This window comes from Serinus canaria, chromosome 4, assembly GCF_022539315.1.
Source record: "Serinus canaria isolate serCan28SL12 chromosome 4, serCan2020, whole genome shotgun sequence".
NCBI lineage: Eukaryota > Metazoa > Chordata > Aves > Passeriformes > Fringillidae > Serinus > Serinus canaria.
The window spans coordinates 62,884,791-62,910,702 of NC_066317.1; the positions used below are offsets into that span (position 1 = coordinate 62,884,791).

The 25,912-nt window shown below is 37.9% G+C and overlaps 2 protein-coding genes across 4 annotated transcripts in view; both read left to right on the plus strand.

The window, feature by feature from the left end:
* Nucleotides 1-1,057: 1,057 nt before the first annotated feature.
* On the plus strand, nt 1,058-9,975 carry HAUS3 (HAUS augmin like complex subunit 3). Of its 3 annotated transcripts, none has more exons than XM_050973931.1 (7): nt 1,058-1,304; nt 2,183-2,242; nt 2,374-2,424; nt 2,898-3,929; nt 4,965-5,401; nt 7,032-7,260; nt 8,612-9,975. In XM_050973931.1, exons 4-7 carry the CDS (start codon nt 3,015-3,017, stop codon nt 8,876-8,878), a joined length of 1,848 nt encoding a protein of 615 aa, XP_050829888.1. In that variant the 5' UTR covers nt 1,058-1,304; nt 2,183-2,242; nt 2,374-2,424; nt 2,898-3,014; the 3' UTR covers nt 8,879-9,975. The 3 variants fall into 3 exon arrangements, with proteins under 3 accessions (XP_050829888.1, XP_018779733.1, XP_030095198.1); XM_018924188.3 differs by having other exon boundaries at nt 3,020-3,929; XM_030239338.2 differs by lacking the exon at nt 2,183-2,242.
* Nucleotides 9,976-11,449: 1,474 nt separating this feature from the next.
* The window catches only part of POLN (DNA polymerase nu), an 89,399-nt gene continuing 74,936 nt past the window's right edge, over nt 11,450-25,912 (plus strand). Inside the window, exons 1-7 of the mRNA XM_050974105.1 lie at nt 11,450-11,606; nt 14,550-14,611; nt 17,669-18,154; nt 18,509-18,702; nt 20,479-20,591; nt 22,461-22,618; nt 25,196-25,264. Of these exons, the coding sequence (XP_050830062.1) occupies nt 11,486-11,606; nt 14,550-14,611; nt 17,669-18,154; nt 18,509-18,702; nt 20,479-20,591; nt 22,461-22,618; nt 25,196-25,264 (1,203 nt within the window). The 5' untranslated portion in view covers nt 11,450-11,485. The remainder of the gene's footprint in view (nt 11,607-14,549; nt 14,612-17,668; nt 18,155-18,508; nt 18,703-20,478; nt 20,592-22,460; nt 22,619-25,195; nt 25,265-25,912) is intronic.

A 25,912-nucleotide genomic window follows, 5' to 3' on the forward strand; every position in this document is an offset into this window, starting at 1 on the left:
AAGACAGCTAAACTTAAGGAGTGGCTGATAAAGGATGTCCAGAGCGTTAGTGACAAGTTTACATGACGCTCGTTTGAGAGCCAGCCTTTACAATGCAGAGGTGCCACAATCTGGTGAGAGCTTTCTGGTAACCTCATGGGCGGCTGCAGCAGCCAAAAAGCCAGGAAAACAGGGAGCTTTGTAAGGAAGGCACTGGGAATGAGGATTCCATAGAAAACCTTGGTACACCCACGCCCTGAGGACTTTGTGCAGTCTGGTCTCTGCACCCTGAGTGAGGCACAGGGATGCCGTAAAAGGTTCAGAGGAAGATGCTGGGAACAATGCAGGGAATGGAGCACGGGCCCTACAGAGGCCAAATTTTGGGACTCTCTAAACTGGAGAAGACAAAGCTGAAGGAAAATGCTCGGGGGTTTGTAAATTGCCATGAATACCACGGGTAAGGTAAATGCAGAGGTGGCAGTGACCAAGTCCTGAAATGCGAGTACCAGGAATCCTTTGATGGGTTTTAGAGAGAGCTACAAAACAATTAGGAAAGTGACTTTACAAGCAGCACCTAATGATGTTCTGGGATGTTGCCTTGGGAAGTTATGTTGTCAGCAGGTTCAAAAAGGCACCAGGCAAATCCAGGGATATTAAGCCTATGAATTACCGAAAGGGCTAAGCAGGGGTGAAAACCAGCAATACAGCAACACTGGGTACAGAGGTTGAAGTGCCCGCCGCTAGCCATGGCTGGGCTTCAAGGAAGCTGAAGGGCACATCGGTCAAAGCTGGACGACATCAACTACGCTCAGGTCTGCCCCATCCTCCTCTTCCCGCGATATGGGCAGAGAACACAGCGAGGAAGGGCCGCGGAGAGCGGAAGGGACGGGTCCGAGGGCGGCTGAGGGACCAAACCAAGCGATGCCCGGAGCCGAGCGCCCTGAGGGGAAGCACGGCCCGGCCGTTAGAGCCCCGCCCACATGACGTCACCGGCCAGTGGGCCGCGCGAGGCGGAAGGCAGCGCGCGTGCCAGGGACCCGTGGGCGGAGCGGGCGCGCGCGCAAGCGGGGTGGGGGGAGCGGGGCGGGGACGCCGCGCGCGCGGCGGGCGGTTCGAGCTGCGGGCGCTTGAGCCTCCCCTCAGCTTTCCCTGAGTCTTCTCGCACCCCTCCCTCGGCCTTCCCGCCCCTTACCCTCCCTGAGCCTCCTTCCAGCCCTCCCTTAGCCTCCCCTCAGCCCCCCCTGAGGCTCCCTTCAGCCTTCCCGCCATTTCCCGCCTCGCTGCCCTCCCCTCGAGCCGCCGCTGCGGCGGAGCAGAGCTCTCGGGTGAGTATGGAGCGGTGCTGCGGGCTCGGGACTCGCTCCCGGCGGGGCGGGATCAGCCGCTGCCCCCGCGCCCCCGCTCCCCTCCGACCTCTCGTCCCGGCCGGGGTCGCTGTGTGGCCGGAGGCCGCGGCTGCGGCCCGCGCGGGGCCGGCCATCGCGGGCGCTCCCTCAGGGCTTCCGAGCTGTTTGTGGTGTTTGATGGCAGTGGCAGTGCCGCGGTGGCCCGGCGTGCCGCGCACAGGGTTGTGTGGGGGCCCATTACTTCACAGAATCTCAGAATCAGTGAGGGAAGTGACCTCAGGAGGCCATCCAGTCCAGCCGTCCTGCAGGGTCACCTGGAGCAGGTTACCCAGGAACGCGTCCACATTGTTTTGGAATGTCTCCAGAGGGGGAGATTTCACGACCTCTCTGGCAGCCTGTTCCAGTGCCCTGCCATCATCAACGTAAAGCTTGAACTCATGTTAAAGTCAAACTCCTTGTGTTTTAGTTCATAGCCATTACTCCTTGTCACTGAGTTCCGCTGAAAAGAGTGTGGCACCGTCCTCTTGGCACCCATATTTTGAGGACAGCCGTTTTAAGGAGGGCAGAGGACGATTGGGGCGCTGCCCTGTGACAGAGAACTCTGCAACCTTCTGTGTCATCTGCAGACTCTGAGCTAAGTCAGATACATGGGGAGCTTTAGAGGAATGGTTTTACTTGTTCAGCACTCCAGGCTGGCAGAGTGGGGTTCTCAGGGGCAATGTATGTTTTAGAAACAAAGTATTAAATAATATCAAACTAAAAAAAGTCCCTTAGTATTACCAGATTATTGCAGACAAGGCCTCCTGACTGTTGATAACTTATCTTCTATCCTTTGCTGTCTGTTACACACAATTTAGGATCCCTAAGCTGATTATTTGCCTGATAGGAAACAGAAAAGCAGCAAACTCCCTTTTCATGTAAGTTGTGACGATTTTCGCAAGGGTATTTTTGCACTTATTTTAATTTAAATTTTTTATAATTGATCAAAAAATCTGCAGTTTTATGTTGAGGTATTTATATGTTAAAGCATTTCTTGTTCCATTTTCAGAGGAAACTTTAAAAGAAAGGTTTAGAAGACAAGATTCTGCTTCCTATTGAGGTAAAAAACCCTTATAGCCAAGATCTTGAAGTGCAGTGTAACATCACTGTAGTTTTGTTTTTAGAACAAACTGAAAACCCTGATCATTTTGGAATATTTAAAATAATTGTGGGTGGTTTTTTAAATGAATGTGTAGAAAACCATGTAAGTAAAATCACTTTTGCAGGCCAATGAATTGCTCAATAATAACGCCTGTTGCTTTTAAATTAATAATACTATACTGTTTCCTTAATAAGTTTGTGTAAATTAAGGAGAAACATAGTTGCTTGCAATGATCTGGGATGTAATTGATACAAAACTATGTCCTGATTTGATCAACAAAATATATTAAGATATCTGAAATTAAAATTGGTTTCAAGTCTTTGAATAGCCACTTAAATCCAAAACAGCCTTCAGGGTGTTTTTGGTTTGGTTTTTGTTTTTTTTTTTTTTTTTTTTTTTTTGTGATCTGACACTTCCTTTTTCCTGTACAGACTCTTTTTATTAAAATACTGAATATTCATTTTAAGTGCAAAAAAGTTAAAGCTGGAATAATACCCCAGATTTTTTCATGTATTTGGATCTTTTCTGCTTACAAAATTATTTTCATCATGAGCTGTGGAAAGGATTTTGTGGAAACTCTTAAAAAAATTGGATATCCAAAGGCTGATGAGCTTAATGGAGAAGATTTTGACTGGATGTTTGAGTCTTCAGAAGACAAATCATTTTTGGAGTGGTTTTGTGGAAACATAAATGGGCAGCACGTAGTATCTGAAGAAGAGCTGCAATATTTTGATAATCTTCTTCAGCATGGTAAGGCTGTTTTGGAAGGAAATGCACTGGATGAAGTCCTTAAAACCTTGGAGCCCACAGGTTCAACGAACAGTAGCCAAGAGGAGGATGAGGAAGAAGTGAAGAAATTAGAGGATGAACTTCAAACTCTTCAGAAGTTAAAAAACCTTCAAATTCATCGGCATAATAAGCTTCAGCTGTTGGTTACTACAAACAGCCACTTGTTACAAACATTCCAAAACAGAGAGGAAGAGGCACGGAAGGAATGGAAAGAAGGACTGGAAGTGTTTACTGCAGCAAATAATAAGCTTGACAATGAACTGCAGTCTCTTATAGCTGCAGTGAAGGAATTTGCCTCTTTCTTCACTGCTTCAGATTCAGAACAAGGGTCAGATGCATATCCACTGTTTTTTTCCCAAATTTCTTTGGACAGATATTTGTCAGTGGAAGAACAAAGCACTGCAGCACTTACATCACACTTAAAAAAGCTTTTTTATGAAGGTATGTCTAAATGTGCTGAAAATTCACTTGAAGGCAGCTTTCAACTTGAAGATTTAATCAAGCAAGTCCCTTTTGATGAGGCTAACGAAGTTTGTGAAGAGAGGCAAGAGATAGCCAGGCTCCAGGCAGCATATATTTGTGGTCAGAACCAGCTAATTCAGCTGCAGGCTGAAGAGGAGGGCATGAATTCAGCTATCAAGTGTGCAGAGAGCCTGCTGCAGTCCTTGGACAAGGTAAGGCACAAAGGTGATGGAAGGTACTGGAGTTTTAGACAGGCAAGTTCAAAGGGTCTAGTGAAAGGAATTGCTGAGTTGCTGTTGTTTCAGTTACTTTTATGTTGTGAAGTTTCACTTTTATGAAGTTTTAGTCTTGCTCACAAAACTGCTCATGTGAAATATCTTCAGTTTCCATAGTTAGAAGTTCTTCAGTGTGGTAGAGTACCTTTAATTCTACTTTCCAGCATTACTGCTGTTAAAATCCTAGAATTTATAGTACCTTTCTAGTTTAGTTTAACTTTGAGTTTTCAAATTAAAACTGGCTCTTTGTGCAGTAAACAGAATCTTAGCTTTGGTTACAATTTTGTGGTATCAGGGAGCCAATGTGATAAATGTATTCCTGTTTATATTGCATAGCATAGGCTTCAAAAGTTTTAGTTCATTCACTCTGCAAGTCAAGTATTTCTACCAAATAAATGAATCTGATAGTTGAAGCCCCAGAAGTCTTTCAACAAGTGAGTGACAGGCAGATGTGCTTAGTGGAATTTGTGAAGAAATCATAATGAAAGGAAAGGTATTTGCTTATGCCAGACGTGGGATAACTTGAGGCATCATGTCAGTTTGTATGTTTTCATTTATGGATGACTAGTATATAGGATTTGATTGATTAGGGTAATTTGAAAAAGATTGATTCTGCCAGCAGTGTTGATATCTGACTGAATATAAAAAATTATGTTTGCTTGTGAGATTTCAGTTAGGAATGCTTGAAACAGGTGCTAGGTAAAATGCAGCTCTTTTATTTTTAACACAATAAACTGTTTCCTGACCCTGTGATAAGAAGAAATTACCTTTTACTGGAATATATTTTTTTTTTTTGGTTCATCTGTATTTGCATTATTTTGTAAAATTCTGTAAAACCATCTATGGAGTTTTCATTTAATTTTGTAGCTAAATGTAACATAAATACATAAGTCTTATAAGAACTGAAGAAATGTTTGGGATGTGGCTTGGCAGGAACCATGAAGAAGTTCACAAATATTTTGTTTTATTCAGGATATTGGACAACAGGAAAACATTGATACTAAAATATCTAGTTTAAGTGCTGAAATTTCAGCAATTAAACAAGATATAGCTCAGATAAATAATGAAGAGCTGCTTCCCCTTCTTAAGAAGAAAGCACAACTTTTGACTGCACCAGTGGTGAAAGAATACTTAGATCACCAAATTGCTCGGCAGGACTGTTATGCTGCAATTCAAGATAAAATAGGCAGGCATTTGATAAGACAGAAAACATCATTTGAACTGATTCAGCTGGCCTGTGAAATGGAGATGAAGAAACACCAGGAGTTCAGCTGCCAACTTGAGAATTTGGTAGAATCTCTGAAACAAACCACTGATGAGTTACAGCAGAGACTACAGGTGATAGCTGAACGAACTGAGCAGGCAAAGCCAAGGAGCACTATTAGCCCAGAGGATGGTTTATCTTTCAGGTAAGTATTATAGTTGTTGTTGGACTTGCAGTTTCTTTGAAATAATACTGGGGAGATGAGATCGGGCAAGGTAAGCCTTGCCTGCTGCCAGGTTCTTACTTACTTGCTGTAGCTAATTAGAATTTTGAATTTTCAAGAACTGAAGCTTTCAACATGTGAGACTTGTTTCTTCCATGTCCTTTGAAATTCTTTGCAGGTTTGCCTTAGGAAAAACTGTTCAATTATCAGTCTTTTTAATATTTCTGAAGCATTCCTAATTAATACCCGTAGCATGAAGAATGTTTAAACCTAAGCCTAGCACCTCCTGATACTCGAGAGGTATAGATGTTAATAGCAGTGATTTCCCAGGCTGTGTGCGCGGCCTCATCGGCTGAGCCCACAAAAACCCCCCATGTGGTAGGAGAGAGGAATGACTCCTTCGGACTGTGACGTGTGTTCAGCTCGTTTTTACTGCTTAATTTGCCATCTGGTTTGAGTGTCCTGGCACCCATGTAGGAGTCTGGTTTTTCACCATCAAAATAATTAAGTCTCCTTAAAGTTCAGGTGATACAATTAAGGATGTGTGCTGTGCTTTTCCATCAAGTCTGAACCTCTTAATGTGATATATTGTACAATAATAGGTATGTTACTGTCAGACTCTTCCTCCTTCTTTAGAATAATGCTTTAAGTGTGGTTTTCTTCTTCAATAATTGTTAAGTGAAGTAATAGCTGAATATGGTTAGGCACAGTAAGTAACTGGAAGAATTAGGTAGCATTAATTTTACTCCTATTGTGTGTTTGTGTCAGCTTGTTTCACTTTTGTTCATGTTTATTATAAAGTCTCCAAATCACTGAATGTTTCTGGCTCCTTTTTTTTTTTTTTTTTTTTTTTTGATAAAGGGCAGGCAAGTTGAAAGAATTAAAAACCTTATAGGGTTTGTAAACAGAAGACACTTGAAAGACATTCAGTTACTTCTGAAATATAGCTCCTCTCTTAATAAAGCCAGTCTGATTTTATATTAGGGATCAGTTCCTGAAGATTTTGTTGTGCAGAGGTGGTAGTAACATTTGGAGTATGGAATGTTGTCTGTAATCTTACTGGGCCCATTCCTGATGCACTGTAATGGGACACTTTGCTGTAGTGTGCCATGCTGTCTTTTGCATGACTTGTAACTAAGTGGAGAATTTTTTAGCAGTCTCTTCATAGAGAGATAGAAAACAGGAAATACTTCAGTAAGCTTGAAAATGTTACAAAGATTGTTCTTATTTCTCATTGGCTGTTGAAGTCTGCTTTCATTCAGCACTTTAAAAAAATCCATCTTATTTTGCAGCTCTTGAAGTGTCAGGAAATAGTTGGCAAAAGCATACTGTCAACTTCTATTTGCATTCATGATGTATTTACTAACTGTTACTTTAATATTTCATTGCTGCTAATTTGATATTGAAATATTTTGGATTCCTATTAATCACTACTATATATAGATGGAATCTTGAAATCAGTGGGAGATATAGCAGTGTTGTAAAAGTGCTCTCAGCAGAACTTACCTTACTTATCCTCTGACTTCTCAACACAGACATGTTCTCTTAACTAATGATGATAGAGTGCTTAGGAAAGTTAAAATATTTGTGTGTCTAACTTCATTTGTTATAGGCTGTATCAGCTCCTGGAAGGAGGAAGTAAAAAACAACAATTGTTTAAAACATACAAAAGCCTGGAGCAGATGGCTCAGAAGTTAAAGCAGGACTGTGCCACAGTAGAAGATCAGTTGGCAGCATCTGCTCAGGAGCAGTCTCTCCTTTTGTCCAACCTAGAGGGGGATGTGGATGCCCTTCGTGGTGCTCTCTATTGTGGAACAAATCAGATACAGCTCCGGAGTCCGGTAAGCCCTTAATGTTTTTTTTTCAAATTACTTCATTGTTTGTCATGTTCTTTTACTGATAAAAGTATAGTGTGAAGGCTCTAGACATGCAAACTGTTCCCCCTTATTAGCAACAAATTTATTAACATCATGATGATGGATGCTGAACACTTACATTGTTCTTGGCTAATGTTGGATTTTTATAAATGCTGGCAGGTAATAATTTTTTTGTTTCTGAGCAAACAGTTGCATCTAACTGTATTTATTTCAAAGGCATGGGCAGTCCTGTATTCCTGTAAGTCTCTGGTGTGAGGGATCCTTTGTCTGGGTAGGGTGTCACTGGAAAACTCATTATAAGTTGCTCTTTATTTCATATGGGCTTTCTGCCCTGTTACGTCTAAGACCCCAGTAGTATTGTTTGGCCATTTAAAAGCCTGGCCATGGGTGGGTCATTTGGACAAAATTAAAATACCAGAATTTTGAAGGACAGCTGTAGTAGGGCAATCCTGCTACACAGCTCTCAGGTATTATTCTTAGAACATCTTTTAAATGGGAACAGGGTTTGTTAAATGCACCTTGTCATGGTTTTTAAATCATCGTAGATACCTCAAAAATGCATCAAGGAAAAACTTCTGTTACATAATACTTTATTGGTTAATTACATAAAAATATATTTAACGTTCATCTGTCAAATGAATTTACAGCACACAGAACAGTTTTTATTTAAAAATGAGACTGTAATTGGGACAGTATGTATTTAGGGATTGCACAGTATTAAATCAGATACCTTCCCATTGATTTAAGTTACTTCTTAAAATATGACATTTCATTCTACTGCTACTGTTTCTCAAGGAAAGTAATTCCTTTAATAAGGGAATAATGTGCAAGTAGATGATTAGTCTGCTTATACTGAACTATAACAAGAATGCTGGCTGGGAAAGTTGTAGCTGGTATTTAATGATTTAATTGTAAAATTGATTTGGCTTCTTGTTGCTACTTTCTTTATTGTACATTTTTTCTGTTTGTTTGTTTCCTTTTAAGATTTGACTAGCAATGGAGACTTGTAATTGATAGAAAATGTCATTCAGTCATGTCTCTAGGTCAGGTTCAGATTCTTATGGTCTTAACTCATCTGGTCCACAAGTAAAATTAAATTACATTTCCATAATACAATATGAGTTCTGCTACATGGAGCTCAAAATTTATATACATTGAATGGAATCCCTTATTATCTTTGTTTCTGTTTTTTTTGTGATTACTTTTTGATTACAAACAAATGGCTTCCCAAAGCAAAAAACCTTTCATATTTCTAGTTCAGCTAGTACATTAACAGTAGAAAAGTAATAAATTTTTGTCTTTTATTTTTTGTTAGGAACTTACTGAGCAGTTTCACCAACTGGAAGTGGATTTAGATGAACTAAATCATCTCCTTAAGGATCTGGTTGCTGATCTGAAGTCGAAGAGAAGCTTTTTAGAGTCCAATAAGCTGCTTCAAATGGAAAGAGATTTGTATGTGTATTTTTTCAAAGATGAAGAGCAGTTGAAAGAGATGGTGGAGAGGCTTGAGCAGCAGTCTCAGGCTAAAGCCAGTGGTCTGGAAGATGAGAATTTCACAACCAGTGCAGTTCTTAATGTCTAAACAGCAATGTACTCTTAAGAAAGGAAAATGTTAATGTAAACTGTCTACGAGTTTATGGAATAATGAACATTAGCTTGTCAAGGCTGACACTTACCTGTCACTGCAGTGAATCTTAACTGCCACTGTTACCAGCTGAGATTGTGTGCTGCTCTATGGCTTCTCCTGCACCCTGAATTCAATCTCAGTTTTGTCAGAACTCTTGGACATGAAGTAATTGTTGGTTATTTGAAAGAAGTATGTTCAGGCTGCTCTTCTGCTGGCCTGTGTGTTCATTTCTGCTGCATACAGCGTAGCTTCAATAGGAATGTGAACCCTTGAGTTAAGTCTTTTTGCTTGCTAAGAACTTTTTGAACTGCAAAATGAATGTGGAGAAGGCATTCCAGATTTTGGAACAAGGATATAATGTGCTCATAGTGAAGAGGAGAGTTCTCAAAGACAGCAGATATTTCATTATTGTTTCCCTTACAGTTCTTCTAAGAAGACTTGGTTTTGTTAGAAATATGTTGGAATATGTACCAGAATCTGTTTTAACTACCAAGGCCATCTGTTTTAAGACCATTCCAATGTCTCTTAATTTAACTTATGGCCTATCTTCTCCATTGAAACCAGTTTTTACTTATTGTGGCTTGTCAATGAACAAGTATTTTTATTTTATTTTTTGTACTTCTGAGTTTGCCTTATAATTTATAATGATAGGCATTTCAATTCAATTCAGAGTGCTGATGCTTTCATACTAGTGCTTTCATGTGCATTGTTAGCCTGTTAATCAAATTTTTATATAGCTTCCTAATATACCAATGGAACTATATAGGCTTTTATAGTATGATAACTTCCAGTCTTTTATATTTTGATGGGATCAGCTGTGCTTGCTTTCAAGCATTGTACATATTGATGAAGGTTAGTATATTTGTTTTAATTCAGTAACAGTAGTCTTAAAACTATTTTGATGGCACTCTTTTAACTTCTATGTGATTATAACTTATTTTTAAATGTGTAATTTTTTTAAACTTACTGGTTGGGTGTCTTTATGTCTGGATTTCATGCTGCTTAACTCTATACTTTGTGTATATTATTAAATGCCAAACTTTGTCAATTCATTTCAGTGTGGTTAATATTTATGGTGAATCTGTGTGGGTTTTTTCTAGGCCTGTTCTCAGGGATGGTGTCTTGTTTGTATTTAGTCTGATGGGTTCTCATTTTGATCTGCCCCTGGGGCTGTGACTGCTGCTTCCCAGCCTGCAAAGTCAGGGAGCACTTTAACCCTGTGTAGGAAAGAGGTGTTGCTCTTAGGCATAGAAGTTAGGAGGAGTTGAGTGCAGGGAATGATTGTGCTTCTGACTCCTGGAATGTCAGGAAAAAGAAAGCCATTTCACCTCTCACCCTGTCCTTCACATGATTGCTAATTAGAACTAGATGGATATAGCCAGTGCTAATGCAGTGTGATGGGTGTTCCTCTGAATTAGATGCAAATATTTGCACTTTTAAGTATTAAAAGTTGCAACGTATCTGTGGTCTTGAGCCAAGAAAAATATTTCCGTGTAGGCAGAGTAGCTGTTGTTTGCTGATGGTTAAGTCTGGCAGTCTGCTTGTGCACTGGATCTAGTGGGAGAAGACCAGAGTAACAGCACTCCAGCTACCCACTTGTATAGGAATAATTGAGTCAACAGCAGGTTTTGGTAGAGTGATTTGTACAGCTTGGATACTTGAAATATTTTTTAAACATATATTTCTCTTGTGTTTGTGACAAGTTTTACACATTCTTCTGGTCTAACTGTAAAACAACAAGTCATCAGTGTGGACCCTGATACTTGTGATTCTCCTGAGTGTGTTGTACCAGGGATTCTCCCAAGTATTTAGTAGTACTACAGAATATGGACAGGTCAGCTGTAAAACCAGCTCCTTTTCAGAAAAGGATAATATTACAACAACAGTAGCTGGGGTCAAAACTTGTAGGGACTTTAAATGTTACTGATCAGTTCCTTAAATTAACAATCTATAGTAGCTATTTTAGAGTTACTAATATATGGCAGTATTTGAATGCATCAATTATACAAAATTTAAGAAAGTAGAGGTCATTTTTGATAAAAATTTTCTGAAACAGCACCTAACTAATGGCTGTATATTGTGATAGTATTGCTTGTTTCTTTAATCTTGTGTTGGCTTAATTTTGGCAATTGCTTGAAAGTTAATTGTGTCTTTCCTGATAAAATCCAAGCACTAGTAACAGTAAATGTATCCATGTGCTAGATACAGACTAGTTTAAAGATGCTGGGAGGGGGAAAGTATCTCAGATGTACTTCTTGTTTTATTTGTCAGATTTTATTTTCTTTTAGTACAATTCAGCTGTACTTAGGACTGCTGATTTTTTTAATTGAGGTATTAAAGCACTATTTCAAATAAGTTTGTTTTTATAAATTATTACATTTTTGTTTCTAATACGGTACTGATAGGCATTTCTGGGAGCAAATGTAATTTTCCATTGAGAATGAATGGCTAAACATGTTCACTATATTTTGTCTTTAATTTCAACAGAATATAAGTGAGGATTACTCATGGCCCTGATTAATTCATATTTTGTGTGTTCTGTGTTTAGGTTTAACCTTAGAAATGGAGCGGTACATAGGATGTGAGATTTCTAAAGTGCCTTTATCTAATATTGCTCAGAGGATTATGACAGCTTTGCAGTCTATTCCTGTAGAAGCTCAGACTAACAGAGAAAATAACCAGAGTGAGTAAAATTTAGCCTGTGTTTTTTTGTTGAAAAATTGAAACACAAGAGTATCAAACCTTTGGTCCCTGTTTTTAAATAGATGAAAAGGTGAGGCTCCAGGTTTACAGGTCTAGAAAAAGAATTAAGCTGTTACTGTGACATTTGTTGGGACTTATCCAATTCAATAATGCTATGTGAGTGTAAGGAATGGTACTACCAATTTTTTCTCTTTTTGTTCCTGCTATGTGGTACAGAATTATATGGGAATTTCAAACTGTTTCTGCAGTACTACAATGTTATAAATTGGATGCATACATTAACTTGACTCTGGATTAGATATTCAAAGGAGGTACTAGGAACTTAACAGGAAACCTGTGATCTCTCCAGACTCATGTCTGTCCTTAAAACACATATTCATTAGCAGTGTGCTTCTTGTGAAATTCTAGGGGGAAGAGTGAACAAAAGTCCCAGTAAAAGAACAAATTAAGTAATGTTAAAAGTGCCTCAGCAGATCCAGAACATTGTAGACAGGAGGGGGGGTTTTGCAAGGTGTAGGTTTTATTCTCAGTTCTGTGCAAATCACAGGCAGTCAAATTGTGGCTCTGGAAAGAAGTAGAAAGTTAAGAGTTTTGCTTACTTTCAGTTATCTGTTTTCTCCTGAGAACTAGATCCTGGAATATTATCTGATCAATGGGCTTTAAATCTATTATTTATTCCACGCTGTACATCATGGGTTTTGCAGCCACTGTTGTATATTAATTGTGGTTCAGGCTCCTTTTTCAGTGAAGTATTGCATCAGTGGAGCCTGGTGGTGAAGCAGTGACAAAGGTAATTGTTCATCACTGTGTAAATCACTGATACACATTTAAAGAAATGTGGGTTGAGTTACTTTTAAAATGCTACATTGTATCTGGGACCAAAAGCCAGGTGATTTTAAAGAAAATTCTATCTCTTTTTAGCGTCAGTTTGATATTTAACTTCTCCTGCTACCTTGTCATTGTCTATGCATATATATTTAATGTATGTGTGTGTATATATACATATAGCTTTAGCGTGGGTCTGTAAAAAGAAGTTTACCTCTCTTAAAAAACCAAACACAACTGCAAACCTCTGATGTTAGTTGGTCTGTTTCAGACTGCATTGAACTGTATTTTATAGATAGATTTTTAAATTTTTAATTCTATTTAATGGAAAAAATGTTTGTCTTTAGAAGGTAAATATTGGGCTCAAATAGAACAAATATCTGCAATGTTGACGTAGTTGGTGAAATTCTGTGGTTATCCTGGCAGTGGAGCTCCAATCTTTCCATCAAGCCTTGAGGAGTTGGAAGGCAGGGATGGGTTTCTGCTGCCATCTGGTGATACTTTGCCATAATTCAGAAACTGGAAGTTGAAGATCTCTTCAATACTGATTGTCGTGTGCTGGAGGAGAGAAATGTAATCCTCATCATCTCTGGGGGTTGATTTGTCAAGGAAAAGTGTCTAGCTGTAAAACAATTAAAAGCACTGAATGTAAGCTCAAATACTATCATTGTAGAAAGTGTTGAGAAAACAAAGGTAAAATGTTTGAAGCCACAAACACAGCTGTGCCATATTGGCTGTTCTAACAGCTGAGGTTAGAAGTTTGAGCTGGCAATGTCTGATTATGCACTTACGCCAAAATGCATAAATAAGCTTATTTTCTTCTGTAGACAAAGATCTTGATTTGCCCAGACAAAGTGTTTTTAAGAACAGTTCTAGTAAATTGAAATAGGTTACCTTATGCTTTGTTTGACATTGGTCAACATCATTATTGTTTCAGAAAGTATCTTGCTGCTGGTAATGCCAATTCATAGCTGACAGCAGCAGTTTAGTGTTGTACTCAGTATGGGGAGACAAAACACATCCTCTGCCTGTGAGGTGTCTTTTGGCTGAGCAATAAGATAATCGAGACATAAAGGAATCCTAACTGCAAACTCTGGAGAGACCTGCATTTCAGGGGAGCTCTCTTTTAACTGCTTCCTCTTTCTGTGCCCACTGAGATAATTACTGCTAGCCTGTTACCACTAGCTCCTTCATTCCAGGCTTCACTCTCTTCTTGGGACTTGTGGACAGTGTTAAGGCAGAAAAGAAATGCATGTCCCGATGGTTTCACTTGCCATGCTGTGTATCTGAGGTGCATTTGCAAAGCCTTCTTGGAACTGCAGCATCTGTGCTTTCAGAGCCATGGGCTAAAGGTCTCTGGTGGTTTATTGGGGGCCCAACTCCCAGCTGTGCTGTGCTCTGTCAGACCCAGCTCTGGTGGCTGGCCTGCTCCTCATGGGACTGTCACCTTATCTTCCTGTCAGTTTGTCAGGTCTGAATTCTTTCTCTCTCCTACCTGGTCTTAAAATGCCTGTTCTGTTGCAAGATGAGCAATGTGAAAACATTATCCCCTGCAGATGAAATATGGTCAGTTTGTAAGACATGATGTGCTAAACTCAAATACAAATAATGTTTGAACAAAAGTTTTGTGGAACACTGCTGCCAAATTCCAAGAAAACAGTTAAGCTGTGTAAAGTTTCTAGAGTTTAGATTTTTCTTTTTTTTTTTTTCCTTTGTGCTCATAGCACTAGCTTTACCATGACCAAAATGAGTCATGTTTCCTTGAAAGAGGGAAATTCACATAATTATGGAATTATAGTAATGCTTACTCTGAATACCATGGAAAAGGTTTTTCTGCTTTGTAGTGAATTTTAAATAATTTTTTTTCTTAATGGTGACAGAGCAGTCTTTTAAATATGCATATTTTGGAACCTGCAGGGCCCTTTTAAGCATGAATACTAACTTGATAATAACTTGATAAATGATTGCCAAGGGAAATTTTTTTACTATTCTTTCAGGTTTGGTAACAGTGTCAGTAATATAACCCTGTATGAGATCCAAGTTATATGGTCTGCTTGCAGATTCATTTGTATATTAAATTGTTTCTTCTTTTTTAAAGGTATAGAGAAGACAAAGGAAAATAAACTAAGGGATAAGGATGCACATCTGAGAAATGAAAAGGCAAGCAATTAGTAAGATTTAAAACCACTAAAAGCAGTCTTTTTGTTGCAGGTTTGAAGTTATAAATTGGTTCTTTCATAACAAGCTTTAGCATGATACATTTTTTACAGTCATAGTTCAGGTAACTTCCTCTGTCTTATTTTACACTTGGCCTATATTTACCTATGAGAGTCTGGGCCCAACTTCTGTTCCCTTTTCACAGGAAGTTGGTCTTTCATGATAGGTTGATCAGAAATGAGGTTGCCACATTCAGACAGTCACCAGAGTTTAGAAGTGTTCTCAGACTCCTGTTACTGAACAATCATAAAGTGAGCTGATTTGTATGGAAAAATGCTTTGTATAGGATGCTTAATTTTGGGTTTAATCATTTCTCTGAATTTGGTTTGGTGTGCATGGGAGTGAGTGTCGGTGCAAGAGTGGGAACAGGTAACTGAGGCAGCCCCAGCTCAGGCTTTGCTTGTAAAATCCATCTAGTTGATTGATGAGTTGCAGATGCTGCAACTAATCCCAGCTGTAAATTTCACAGCCTTCCTTACTCTGACTCTGGTGCATGTTGCACACTTCAATTCCGTTCAAGTCACTCAAAATGCAGAAAAATGATGCCTTGTGTGGAATGAGATAGTTTCTGACAAGTTACACTGGCTCACAGGCACTCATGCAGCTGTGGGTACACATGGATCAGAATAGACCCCCTTTTTGTAATGATGATACTCTAATTTTGACTTGCTGCATCTAATGAGATCTTCCTACCTTGCCATAAATTATGAAACTGCATCCTGGGAGTCATTTTCTCTACTTCCAGTCATGTCATTATTTCTAATAGAAAGTCAGTTCTTCACAGAAGCTGCTTTTTCTCTCTGTGGTTGATTGTAGTTCCAGCTGTATTATTCTGACTTGATAATTAAATTCCTTTGTTTATATTTTTTGAATCTTTAAAAGAGAATTGCTTATTCCTGGTTTTATAATTACTAGAGTGTCCTAATTTAAATTCTGCTGTCTTAAATGATAAAACTATTTGCAGTTTGTCTGGAGAATACACTTGAGTGAATTAGTCTTTCTATGGCTCTTAAACATTTGGCCCTTCTGTGATAGGATTTTTCCCCTTCTGGTAACTTTATAGTGCCCACCTTTTGATTAGCACTGCAAAAACCAATTAATTTTTCTTCATTTAGAACAGCCTCTATTCATTTTGGTAGAAGAAGAAGCTGAATTAGCTCCCTTTTCCTGTTTACTTAGAACCTTGTAATTGTACTTTTGCTGTAGAGTAGATCCTGTGAAGTATGATCTAAAGCAGTCTTAAGCCTTTTTCATCACTTGACTCTATAGTTCTAAGGTTTGGGAACATGGGAACTGGTTTGAGGAATATTGTGAAACCATAAAAAAGCCCCAAACTTGCTGGCTTTGTCATTCTGGCTTGCTCAATCAGTTCAGATGGGATGGAGGTAGACAGCCTCCGTCAGTGGAGCCTTTGATCAGTGAAAACTGTGTTGGGGACTGGAGGGAGCCCAGCAGGACCTGGTGGTTCCTTTGAAGGGAGGAGGTCTCAGTTTTTGCAGTCGTAATGGCAGCAGATGATCTGAATGAGACTGAGCTAGTAGAGACCAAAATACAGTAATTATGAGAGACTTCAGTCACTTTCCAGTGGAGCTGATGAATATTAAGTTTATGTATGATGATCCAGCTGAAAATTAGGAGACAACTGCTTTGTGGAACAGTTAGAGAACTCATGAGAAAAATTTGTTTTTATTTGTTTCTGTGTGAGATCAGCTCCAAAACCTTTCCTGCTGACAGGTGCTCTTAGAGACTATAATCTTTTGGAAACATTGAAAGATAGATAAGACAGTAATGCTTAATTTTCAACAAGAAAACTATATAAAATCAAAGAAGCTTTTAAAAGAAACTATATGGAATTGCCCTCCAAACGCAGAATATTTGTAGGTAGTATAGGGATTTATTTATAGGGTAGTATAGGGAATATTGATGATTTGAAATGCATACTAAATTGTGTCTGGAAAAAGTAGTATGGCTAAGAGACAGCATGAAGGAGACTACTAAAAATGTCATCATGCGAAAGTGTGAGCTTAGCAGAATTTGTATTATTCTATACTTGTCTCATTTGACTAAGTTAAATGAAATATACAATGGTATAGTTCAAAATAACTGAGGAAAAGCTTGCAAATGCAACACTAATATATATTTTTTTCAAATATCTCAGGAGTAGAAACTTGCCAGCTCCTCTGAGACCTATTTCTGATTGAGGCATAAAAAGTATTGAGGGAAGATGCAAATCTGTCTATCTGTAAATAGTTAAACGCACATTTACCTTGGGGAATCTCGGAGGGGTCACTGAGAAATGAAATCAAGACAGAGGATCTATTTTAGCTGAGGAGTTTGTAGAAGAAACTAGCTAAATAAATAGTAAGAAAGCACTAGGGCCAGAAGCAGAGCACGGAAATTTCTGAAGGAAATAAGGATGGAGGAGTAGAATTCAAGCACTACCATGCAGCATCTTGCTTAATGCTGTTTAGTAGCATGCTGCAGTAGAGGGCTCCAGGGACTATCTGGAGTAGGAAAAACTGTTCAGGGTATTGTGGATTAAACAGAATAGAATGTAATACTTATTCATGCAGCTCATAATACTTCAATGCAACTTTATTATGTATTTTTTATATCTTGCCATCCTGTAAGTTGCTTGAAGGGATCCAGTTGATTCACATACTTGAGATTCCAAAGCAGTCATTACTTATGGAGGACAGGCTACTGGACTAGATACCTCTTACAGTTGTTAATTTGCCATTTTTAGTGTTGGACTAATATTAGGTTAAAAAAGAAGTGGTTGTGGATGCAAATGGTATATGTCAACAAAATCTCTACTGATACATAATTGAGTTTTGGTTTATGTAATGTGGTTCCCCTAAACTGGCTCTGTTTTGTTAGTATCAACAGTTTTTCATAGAATTTTGCTTTCTTGAAAGCTTATCTAAACTAACAGTGCAATTTTTAGTTTCTCCTTATAAGTCAAATAGTTGGTTTGCTAAAAATTTCTGATTTTCCCAGGAGAATTATAATTCCAGAATTGCCACATTAAAAACAACTATCAGCCCTGAAAAAAGAACTGCTGGTCAGATAGTCAGGACAGTGCATATGGATAAAATACTTGGCTGTCAAGATACCAAAATACTAAGCTGTTACCAGGATTCAGGCTTCCCAAAATGGGGATATCAAGAAAGGAGTCTTTCAGTAGAAGAAAAAACCCTGAAGGATAGGGAAAACAAAATAGTTATTCCTCTTAAAAGAAAGCAAAACTTGTCTACATCTTGTTCAGAGAAAACAAGAAGATTGCATGTAAATACCTACATATTACATGAAAGAAGATACAGCTGTACTCCTGGACAAATAAATTCTTCTGGAAAGTATCCTTGTGATATCAGCAGTTTAGGATGTGAAGAAAAAAGCAAATTCCTTGCAACTATAGAACAAGCAGCAGCTTTTATCACTACTATGATATTTCAAGATGGTTCTTCACAGCTCAACTCAGAGCAGGTTAGTGAGGGATGGATTTTGTTTAGAGTCACTTTTGTAGAACCATTTAAACGTGCATGTGAGTGATAATCACAAGCCCATGTTCATTGGCAGCACTTTTGTGTATGACATACCAAAATGTACAGTCGATTACATTTCATTTTCAACTACCAAGTAAAACTTGGAGTAAATTAAACCTCTAGGATTTTTGTTTCAAGGCTGAAACACTTGCATGTTCCTCTACTGTGTCAATGGTGAATGCAGTAACTGTAAGTGTACATAATAGGTTTCATATTGTAAAGTACTTGGGAATTTTTCTTTATAGGATTGCACAAAATCTGTCAGAGGAAACACTATTGTAATTGTGCTTAACAGGCCTCTACCTCATCAGTAAAAGGAGTTGTTGTGCTGGTGAAGAATCAGACTGATCAGCCTTGTCCTCCAGGTCACACTTCCACTGGCTATACTTGGAATGCTGCAAATGAAAATGATAAATTAATTTATTTAAAAACTGAACAGTCATCTCTCTGGGAACAGGAACAAGAACAAGCTCATAAGAAATTTTCTTGGTGAGAGCATGTAGGAAAAAATACTGTCTTGCTTTACGTATGCTTTCAGCAGTAATGGTGTTTGTTACTTAGCACAGGCCTGATCTTTACATGTCAGGCTTGTTGAAATTAATTTTGGCTGTGTTTGTTCTGTATCAAGTCTGGGCTAATAGAAACCAAATAACAATAGACTATTCCTTTGGGCTCAGCATATCACTGACTGTAGCCCTTTCAGAATTAGGTTGGAATTCTGGTAGGAGCTGTTTACATTCACCTGCAAATCCTTTATAAGCTGTTAAAGCAGGACAGCACTAAAGAATATGTTTTGTCCAGGTTTATCTTTCTTGTATTTTATCTTCCATTTGCTGTACTGCATTTCTTAACTAGTACATTTTTGATGGACATTATTGTGATAAACACGCTTTCTGAGCTTTGTTAATATTTCAAGTCTTTTTAGCACAGGTTTTTTTAAATGGCTTTTGACAGAGGAAGCTTTACTAATGTTCAGTAATAATAAAATATAATCTTGGAAGTAAAGGCTTTATGTATCTACTTAATACTTATACTAAATTTTAATGAAAAGTTGGACTATGTTTTAAACTTCCAGTTATTATAATCAAAGTCCATTTTTATTCCTATTAACTTGAAAATCATATCCCAAAAAGGGAAAAATGAGAACTGAATCTGATTCCTAGATGTAATACTCTAGCATGCTAAAACTCCATTAGAATATTTTATAAATTTCAGTAATTTCTGTCTTATTGTAAACTGCTAAATTTGGAGTATTAAATTACAAAACATTAATTTCAAGATGCAGGACTTTGTTCTTAGTTGCCCCTCTTCCACTTCTTGAAATCATGGCTTGAAACAAGTCATAGCTTTGCTTCCCCAGCTGTAATATTGGGGTTACATGACAAGTACTGTTGTCAGCTTGAATATGGGTTGTCATGAACTGAGAATAACATATCAGTAAAGCATGTACATATGAAAAGTAAAAATTTGGTAAGTTGATTAAAAGTAGTAGCATTTAGATGAAACCTATGGGTAATTATTTACTGTAAGAATAGTGCAATTGTTTAAAAATGGATCTATAATGCATACAGCAATACCTTGTGATCTCTGTGATTTCTAATCTGTCCAAACCCTTGGAGCTGTGATCTCATACCATTAAAACTGCTTTATAAAAATTATTATTTTTGTATATTGCCCAAAATATAACCTACTAAAAAAAAATCACATGCATAGTTGGTAAATCTGTAAACTAATATATATGTAGTTGGTTATATCTATTTAAAATATCATGAATGAGAGAATTAAAGACATTTTCATGAAGTATGGAAATACATGACAAAGATTAAACGTTTTGGAATTAAACAGCATATTAACACAGGGCAGTTATGGCAATTTAGATGGTCTAGTAACTTTTAAATGAGTGCTTTATAATGCTACATCAATTTAGCCTCTGTGATCTTATTTGGGTATATTGTAGTATTACAGGGATGCCAGTTGGTGTTTCAGATTAAGGTTGCAGTTCAACAGTTAAACAAGGATTTGTTTTCTTTATGTATATGTGATAAAGCGTATCTTCTAGGATGTTTTAATTTCTTCTAGAGCATAGTTTCGAGAATTACTGAGTTAAGAATTTAATATTCAAATGCAGTATTCTGTTCTTATAGGAATAAGGAAATGTCTTGGGTTAACTGTTTAGTATTAGGTGCTAATTAAAAAGAACAAAGTAAATAGATTGACTAAATGTAGGAGCAGTATAGTGTGTGTTAATGAACTACTTCTGTGCAGGCAAGTGTTGTTTCAAATGCTGCAGTGCAAAGTTCCTATAATTTGCTTCAATGCAAAAGATTTCCTGAGGAGTCTACTTCAAATTTATGGTAATGAAATCAGCTGGAAACAAGGCAAGTATTGAATCTATGATCTCATCCTGTAATCTCTGTGCTGTTGGTGTTTCTGTTAAAATCACTGAGTGCAGAAATAACTAAATTTAGTAAGTAATATATTACTTATATTAAGTGATATATTGAAAAATAGAGTTTATTACCATACAAAAAAACACCTTTCTTGGAGGAGGTTGTGACCAGAGGCTTGGCATGTTAAGCCTCATGCATTCTTCTCAGAGTAGGAATTAAATCATTGACTTAAGGATAGCTTCCAGTGGAAACAAAAGCTCTCAACACAGTGCTGACTATAGCTGAAAAGGTCAAAGTACTTCATGTTTCATATTCCTTAGGAAAAAACTTCCTCTGCTGAAAGGGAGGGCTAGAATAAATCCCAGAGATGCTCATAGTTGTCAGAATTAGGCATCACTTGAATGGGCCCATGTTCTTTTGATAGAAACAAGTAAGACTCTTCTCTGTGGATTTAAAAGCAATTTCTAGCAACAAGCATAAGATATAAATATAATGTCTTTTTTGTTTTGGGTTTTTTTTTGGTTCCATATATCAAATTGTTGAGGTGTTAGGGCATGGGTTGGACTCAATGATCTTTAAAGTCTTCCAACCTAGTAATTTTGTGAATTCTGTGAAATTACTGCTAAGTGAATTACAAAAGTACACCTGACCTTTCAGGAAGGGCTGTCTCTGTGGAGAATCATCAGCTTGTGTTCAGCATCTGGAAAGTTTCAGTAAATCACAGTGAGGATCTGTACAAAAACCAGCACTGGGAATGGGAAAGGTGGGAGAAGAAATGCTGTAATGGGACTGGCAATATTGGCAGTCTGACTTGTACACACAGGAAGTATTTGATAGTACCTGATCCCTGGGATTTGAATCTGAAGTTTCTAGTAACCAAAACAATTCTTGTTTAGGCTTTTAAACTTTGAAACTTGATGCTTCCTCACACATTATTTCTGCTATGAAAAAAAAAAGCACACAAAGCTCCAACAAAACAAACAAAACCCCTACAATTCTCTTTAGAGTAGTCCTGTAGCTGTAACTTGCATTATGGACATTAAAATTTGCTTCCAGGTAACTGAGTCTGCAAGGTTGTGTAGCATGGAGTTCTCTATAAATGTACTTGTAGGTCATGGTTTGAAGTTACTTAGGGGTTACTGAAGAGGATACTAAGGTTTATTTTTGGATATATCACAAAGCAGTCTAGTTATTAGTTTCTCCTGTTCTTTGGAGAACTGCAGGACACATGTTGAGATTGTAGTTCAAAGGAAAGTGTAACAGCACTGGGCTTGGCCCATCCTATCCACCTGTGTGAACATGAGGCTGCAGTGTAAGCACATATGATGCTAAAGGACGAAAGGTTCTGAGTTTTGGCAACAGTGCATTGTGCACCCATATGTGAATTCATATATACATTAATAGTCTTGGTCTGATTGCTAGGAAGTCTCTTCCTGATCCCCAATAGCAATTTTGTGGATATCAGTCAAGTTATCAACATCAACAAGAAAACTGTACTGTAGGGAGACTCTCATAAAAAAGCCTTCATCTTGAAGTTTTTCAGTTCTAAGAAAGGAAAGTTTTTACAGTAAATCTAAGGAGCCAAAAGTTTACTTATAATTGAAAACTTGAAAAAATCCAACCAAAAAAAATCCACCCCAACCTCACAAAACAACATTTTTCAAAAAAGTGCATTCCTGCACTTCCTCCAGTGTAGTCATGATATTGTGTTACAGCAGTGAATTCAATGTTTAATAATTTTGTAGAGTAAATAATTTTCCTTTTATGATTTGTGTGTGCAGGAAAGATGGGCAAAACTTCATAGCTATTTTTCAGTATGGAGGTATTTTAAATATTTTGAATAATTTGTTTTTGTAGTTGCCAATAGTGTCGTGTTAGATCCAAGGATTGCAGCATGGCTGATAAACCCCAGTGACACAGTTCCTTCCTTTGAGTGTTTAATACAGAAGTATTTTGAAAAGCCTTTTTCAAAGGGAGCAGAAAATACAGATACAGGCACTTTGAGAAATGTATCTGTAAGTAATTTGTTTTCAATTGTTTGGGTTAAAAGGGAAGGAAATGATAATAGAATTACTTTTGCTTAGAAGATATTGGAAAAGGAGATAGATAATGGATAGATTTTATAATGGAAGATTTTATAATGGACAAAATATTCTATGAATGAGGCATGTTGGAAATTGAAAGAAAGGGGAGAAGGAGAGGTTTTACTGCATCTACCAAGATGGGAGCTCATTCTCCAGGGACAGCTGTAAAATTTTCCTTTAAAGCTGTAAAGTTCAGTAACAACCTGAATTAGTATAGATTTATATATTTTTTCTCTTCACCTTCCTGCGAAATGATTTCCAGCTCTCCTTTCCAAAATATCTAATGCTGTGTTTGTTCTCCAGTTCCTGTGCACTTGTAGCCTGTGTTTAGCTGATTGTTATTAACAATTTTGCTAAATTTCACAACTGGTATACACCATGTCATAGGCTGAGAAACAGCAGGGAGTCACATGAGATCCTTCAAGCATTTGCATGAAAAAATCTGTGAATTTTAATTCTCAGTGTGAGAGAATGCATGATGAACTTTTTTTCCCTGCACTATGGAAAGTTCTTCCTGTATCATATCAAATGTCCTCTGTATTTCTATTGAAATCTATTTCCTGAATGTTATAAAATATTTGTACCTGTTTTGGGCTATGGGAATCTACTGTGGACACATTAGCTTTCAGAGGTTGTTTGAAGGATAAGATGATGTAAAGCAACTTAAATAATGTGGTTTTTTCTGCCATTCACTTTTCAGAGGCCTTGCACATTCAGACCAAGTATTGTACCATGATTGTAGGACCTGTAGGATACAAATCCACAGATGTCAAGTGGGCTTGGTGCATAGGCAGGGGTTGGTTGTACTGGCACTTACCCATCAGTGTAGACATTTCTGAGAAAAGCAGAGGCAGTTTACTTGAAATCATTGGCTGTAAACTGCAGTTGTTCAGAAGCTACTTCATGAATTAAGTTATTAGTGTAGGAATAGACAAGCAAATAGACAGAAGTTACCTATGGTTCTTTTATGTATGATGGCCTTGCTGTGAGTCAGCGTCCTTAATCCTTGTCACTTCCCTTAGCTTGACTCAGTCTTTTGTTCTTCAGATGTCACATCTGTTGGTAGTTATTTTTCATCTTTTTTATCCTGATTCCCAGCTCTGAGTTAAATATTGAAATTTTATTTCCTTCCTGTCCTACTTCAGGTCTAGTTTGTTTCCTTGCCACAGCCATCTCCAGTGTCTTTATGTTGACTTGTTCACTCAATTCCCAATTAATGTCTCCTTGTAACATCCTGTGACTATCCCCCCATTCCTTATTCCTTAATTTGTCACCTGCACTCTCACACTTCCTTTTTGGCTTTTCTCTTTGCTCAGTGAGTCCCAGTTCTTCCTGTGTCTCCTGGTTCTTTGCCAGATTTATCTCTTCAATCTGCTTGCTCTGTTTTTTCTGGTAGATTCCTAACAGTTGTCTATACTGCCAGAGGGATCTGTGGTTAGTGATAAATCATCTTGTGCCTCACTGCTTCAGTGAAGCTCTCTCTGTCTTGTACTAGTCTTGTCCACCCACCACAGTACTTGGAATGACTGCTGGTTTATTCTGTAGCCCACAGCTCACCCACACACCTCTAGCACAAGGATGTGCTGCTTGCTGCTTGTCTGTATATTTGGTGCTGTGCCAAAGTGGTCATGGTCCACACTCCCTGAAACATTTGCTGGAACAGGCGCTAAACATTATGCTGGTCTTGTCATCGCTGCATTTACTGATGAGGAATTTTGGTGTCAGTTGAAGCCTGTCACTGGCCTGTCACTGGGCTCTCTTCCACCTCCAGGAAGGGATCAAGCAAGCTGTCTGTATTTCACAGACAGCTCCTTTGTTCCAGAACAAGTTGGTATGGACAAGGTTTCTTGGAGACAGGTTGGTGACTTTTCACTGCAGTATGGACTAGACTGTTTTAGAACAAGGATCATCACCCATGGATCTGCACAGCTTTGAGGGATAGCCCTCTGCAGCTTACCCTCCAGGCCTGCTGTTTCTCAGTCTTTATAAAGTTTATTTTTAATGGTCACGATATTGGACCTAACAATCTTTCTCAGTATTTGTATACATTTCAAATGGTATTCTGGCCAACTGGAGGAGGTGACCTGGTGCTGTGTGGAACACCTTTGGAACAGAAGGGAAGGAAGTGAACAGTTCTGGCACAAAAGTAGCAGTACTTATATGAGAAAAAGAATGAAAGGAATTTTCCTCATTTCAGAAGTAGTAAAGGAGCTCTGACTTCAGTGTCAAAGGCAGTTTATCAACACTATATTTCTCTGTACTTGATGCAAAATGTAAATACAGGATCAGGCAAAATCTGTAACGTTCATAATCTAGTGTTGTGTTCACAGTCTAGTGCTGTGATTTGGGTTTGACAGAGATCTAACAATGTTTCTGAAATGTTAACAAAAGGTAGACAGAAAAGCATCTTTTTACAATTTATACCTTTTAAAAAGATATATTGCTAAAAATATTTAGAGTATTGTTAACAATAAAGTTATTGATTTATTTTTGATTTATTTATATCAGTATCAACACTTAGGTGTGAACTTGGAGAAGCTTTATAATGTAATGATGGACCTTGCTCATGGCTTAAAGGTAAGACAAAAATAATTTGCTCAGGAATAACTATGTAAGTATTGAATTAAAGAGAGTTAAGATGTATTTCTCATTCAAATTAGAATAATAGAATGCTTCAGTCCTTAATGGTTTACATTGGCAGTCAACATTTAAAACAAATTGCCCATCAAATTGCTCCCATTTATTCTAGAAAGAGATGGTGTCAAGATTAATCTTCAGGAGAAACTTTTCCCGTGCTACATTTAACTAAATGAATATTCTGAGAACAGGAAAGGTTCAGAATATTGACTTTTCTTTTAGTATTTTAAATCTATATATTACTGTCTAAAAAGTGTTAAAAGAGGTAGAACATATATCTATTTTTTTCTATGTATTCCTTGCTTATGAAAACTCAGCATATCTTTTGTTCTGTATTGTGTTAACCAAGCACTGGTCACATGGTGGGACAGGCTGCCCAGAGAGGTGGTTGATGGCCCAGGCCTGTCAGTGTTTGAGGCAATTGGACGGTGTCCTTATCATATACTTTAAATTTTAGTCAGCCCTGAATTGACCAGGCAATGTGAATAGATAGTCATTGTAGGTCCCTTCCAAGTGTACTATTTTATTCTATTTTAACCCTTATTGCAGTTCAGAATATTTCTCAAGAAATCTGTTGGGCTGTGTGTG

Excerpts from the sequence above, each read along its gene's own strand:
- HAUS3 (XM_050973931.1), top strand. The coding sequence starts at position 3,015 with ATGAGCTGTGGAAAGGATTTTGTGGAAACTCTTAAAAAAATTGGATAT. Across the intron at positions 3,930-4,964 it reads TGCTGCAGTCCTTGGACAAG|GATATTGGACAACAGGAAAA; the intron begins GTAAGGCACAAA and ends TGTTTTATTCAG. Across the intron at positions 5,402-7,031 it reads GAGGATGGTTTATCTTTCAG|GCTGTATCAGCTCCTGGAAG; the intron begins GTAAGTATTATA and ends CATTTGTTATAG.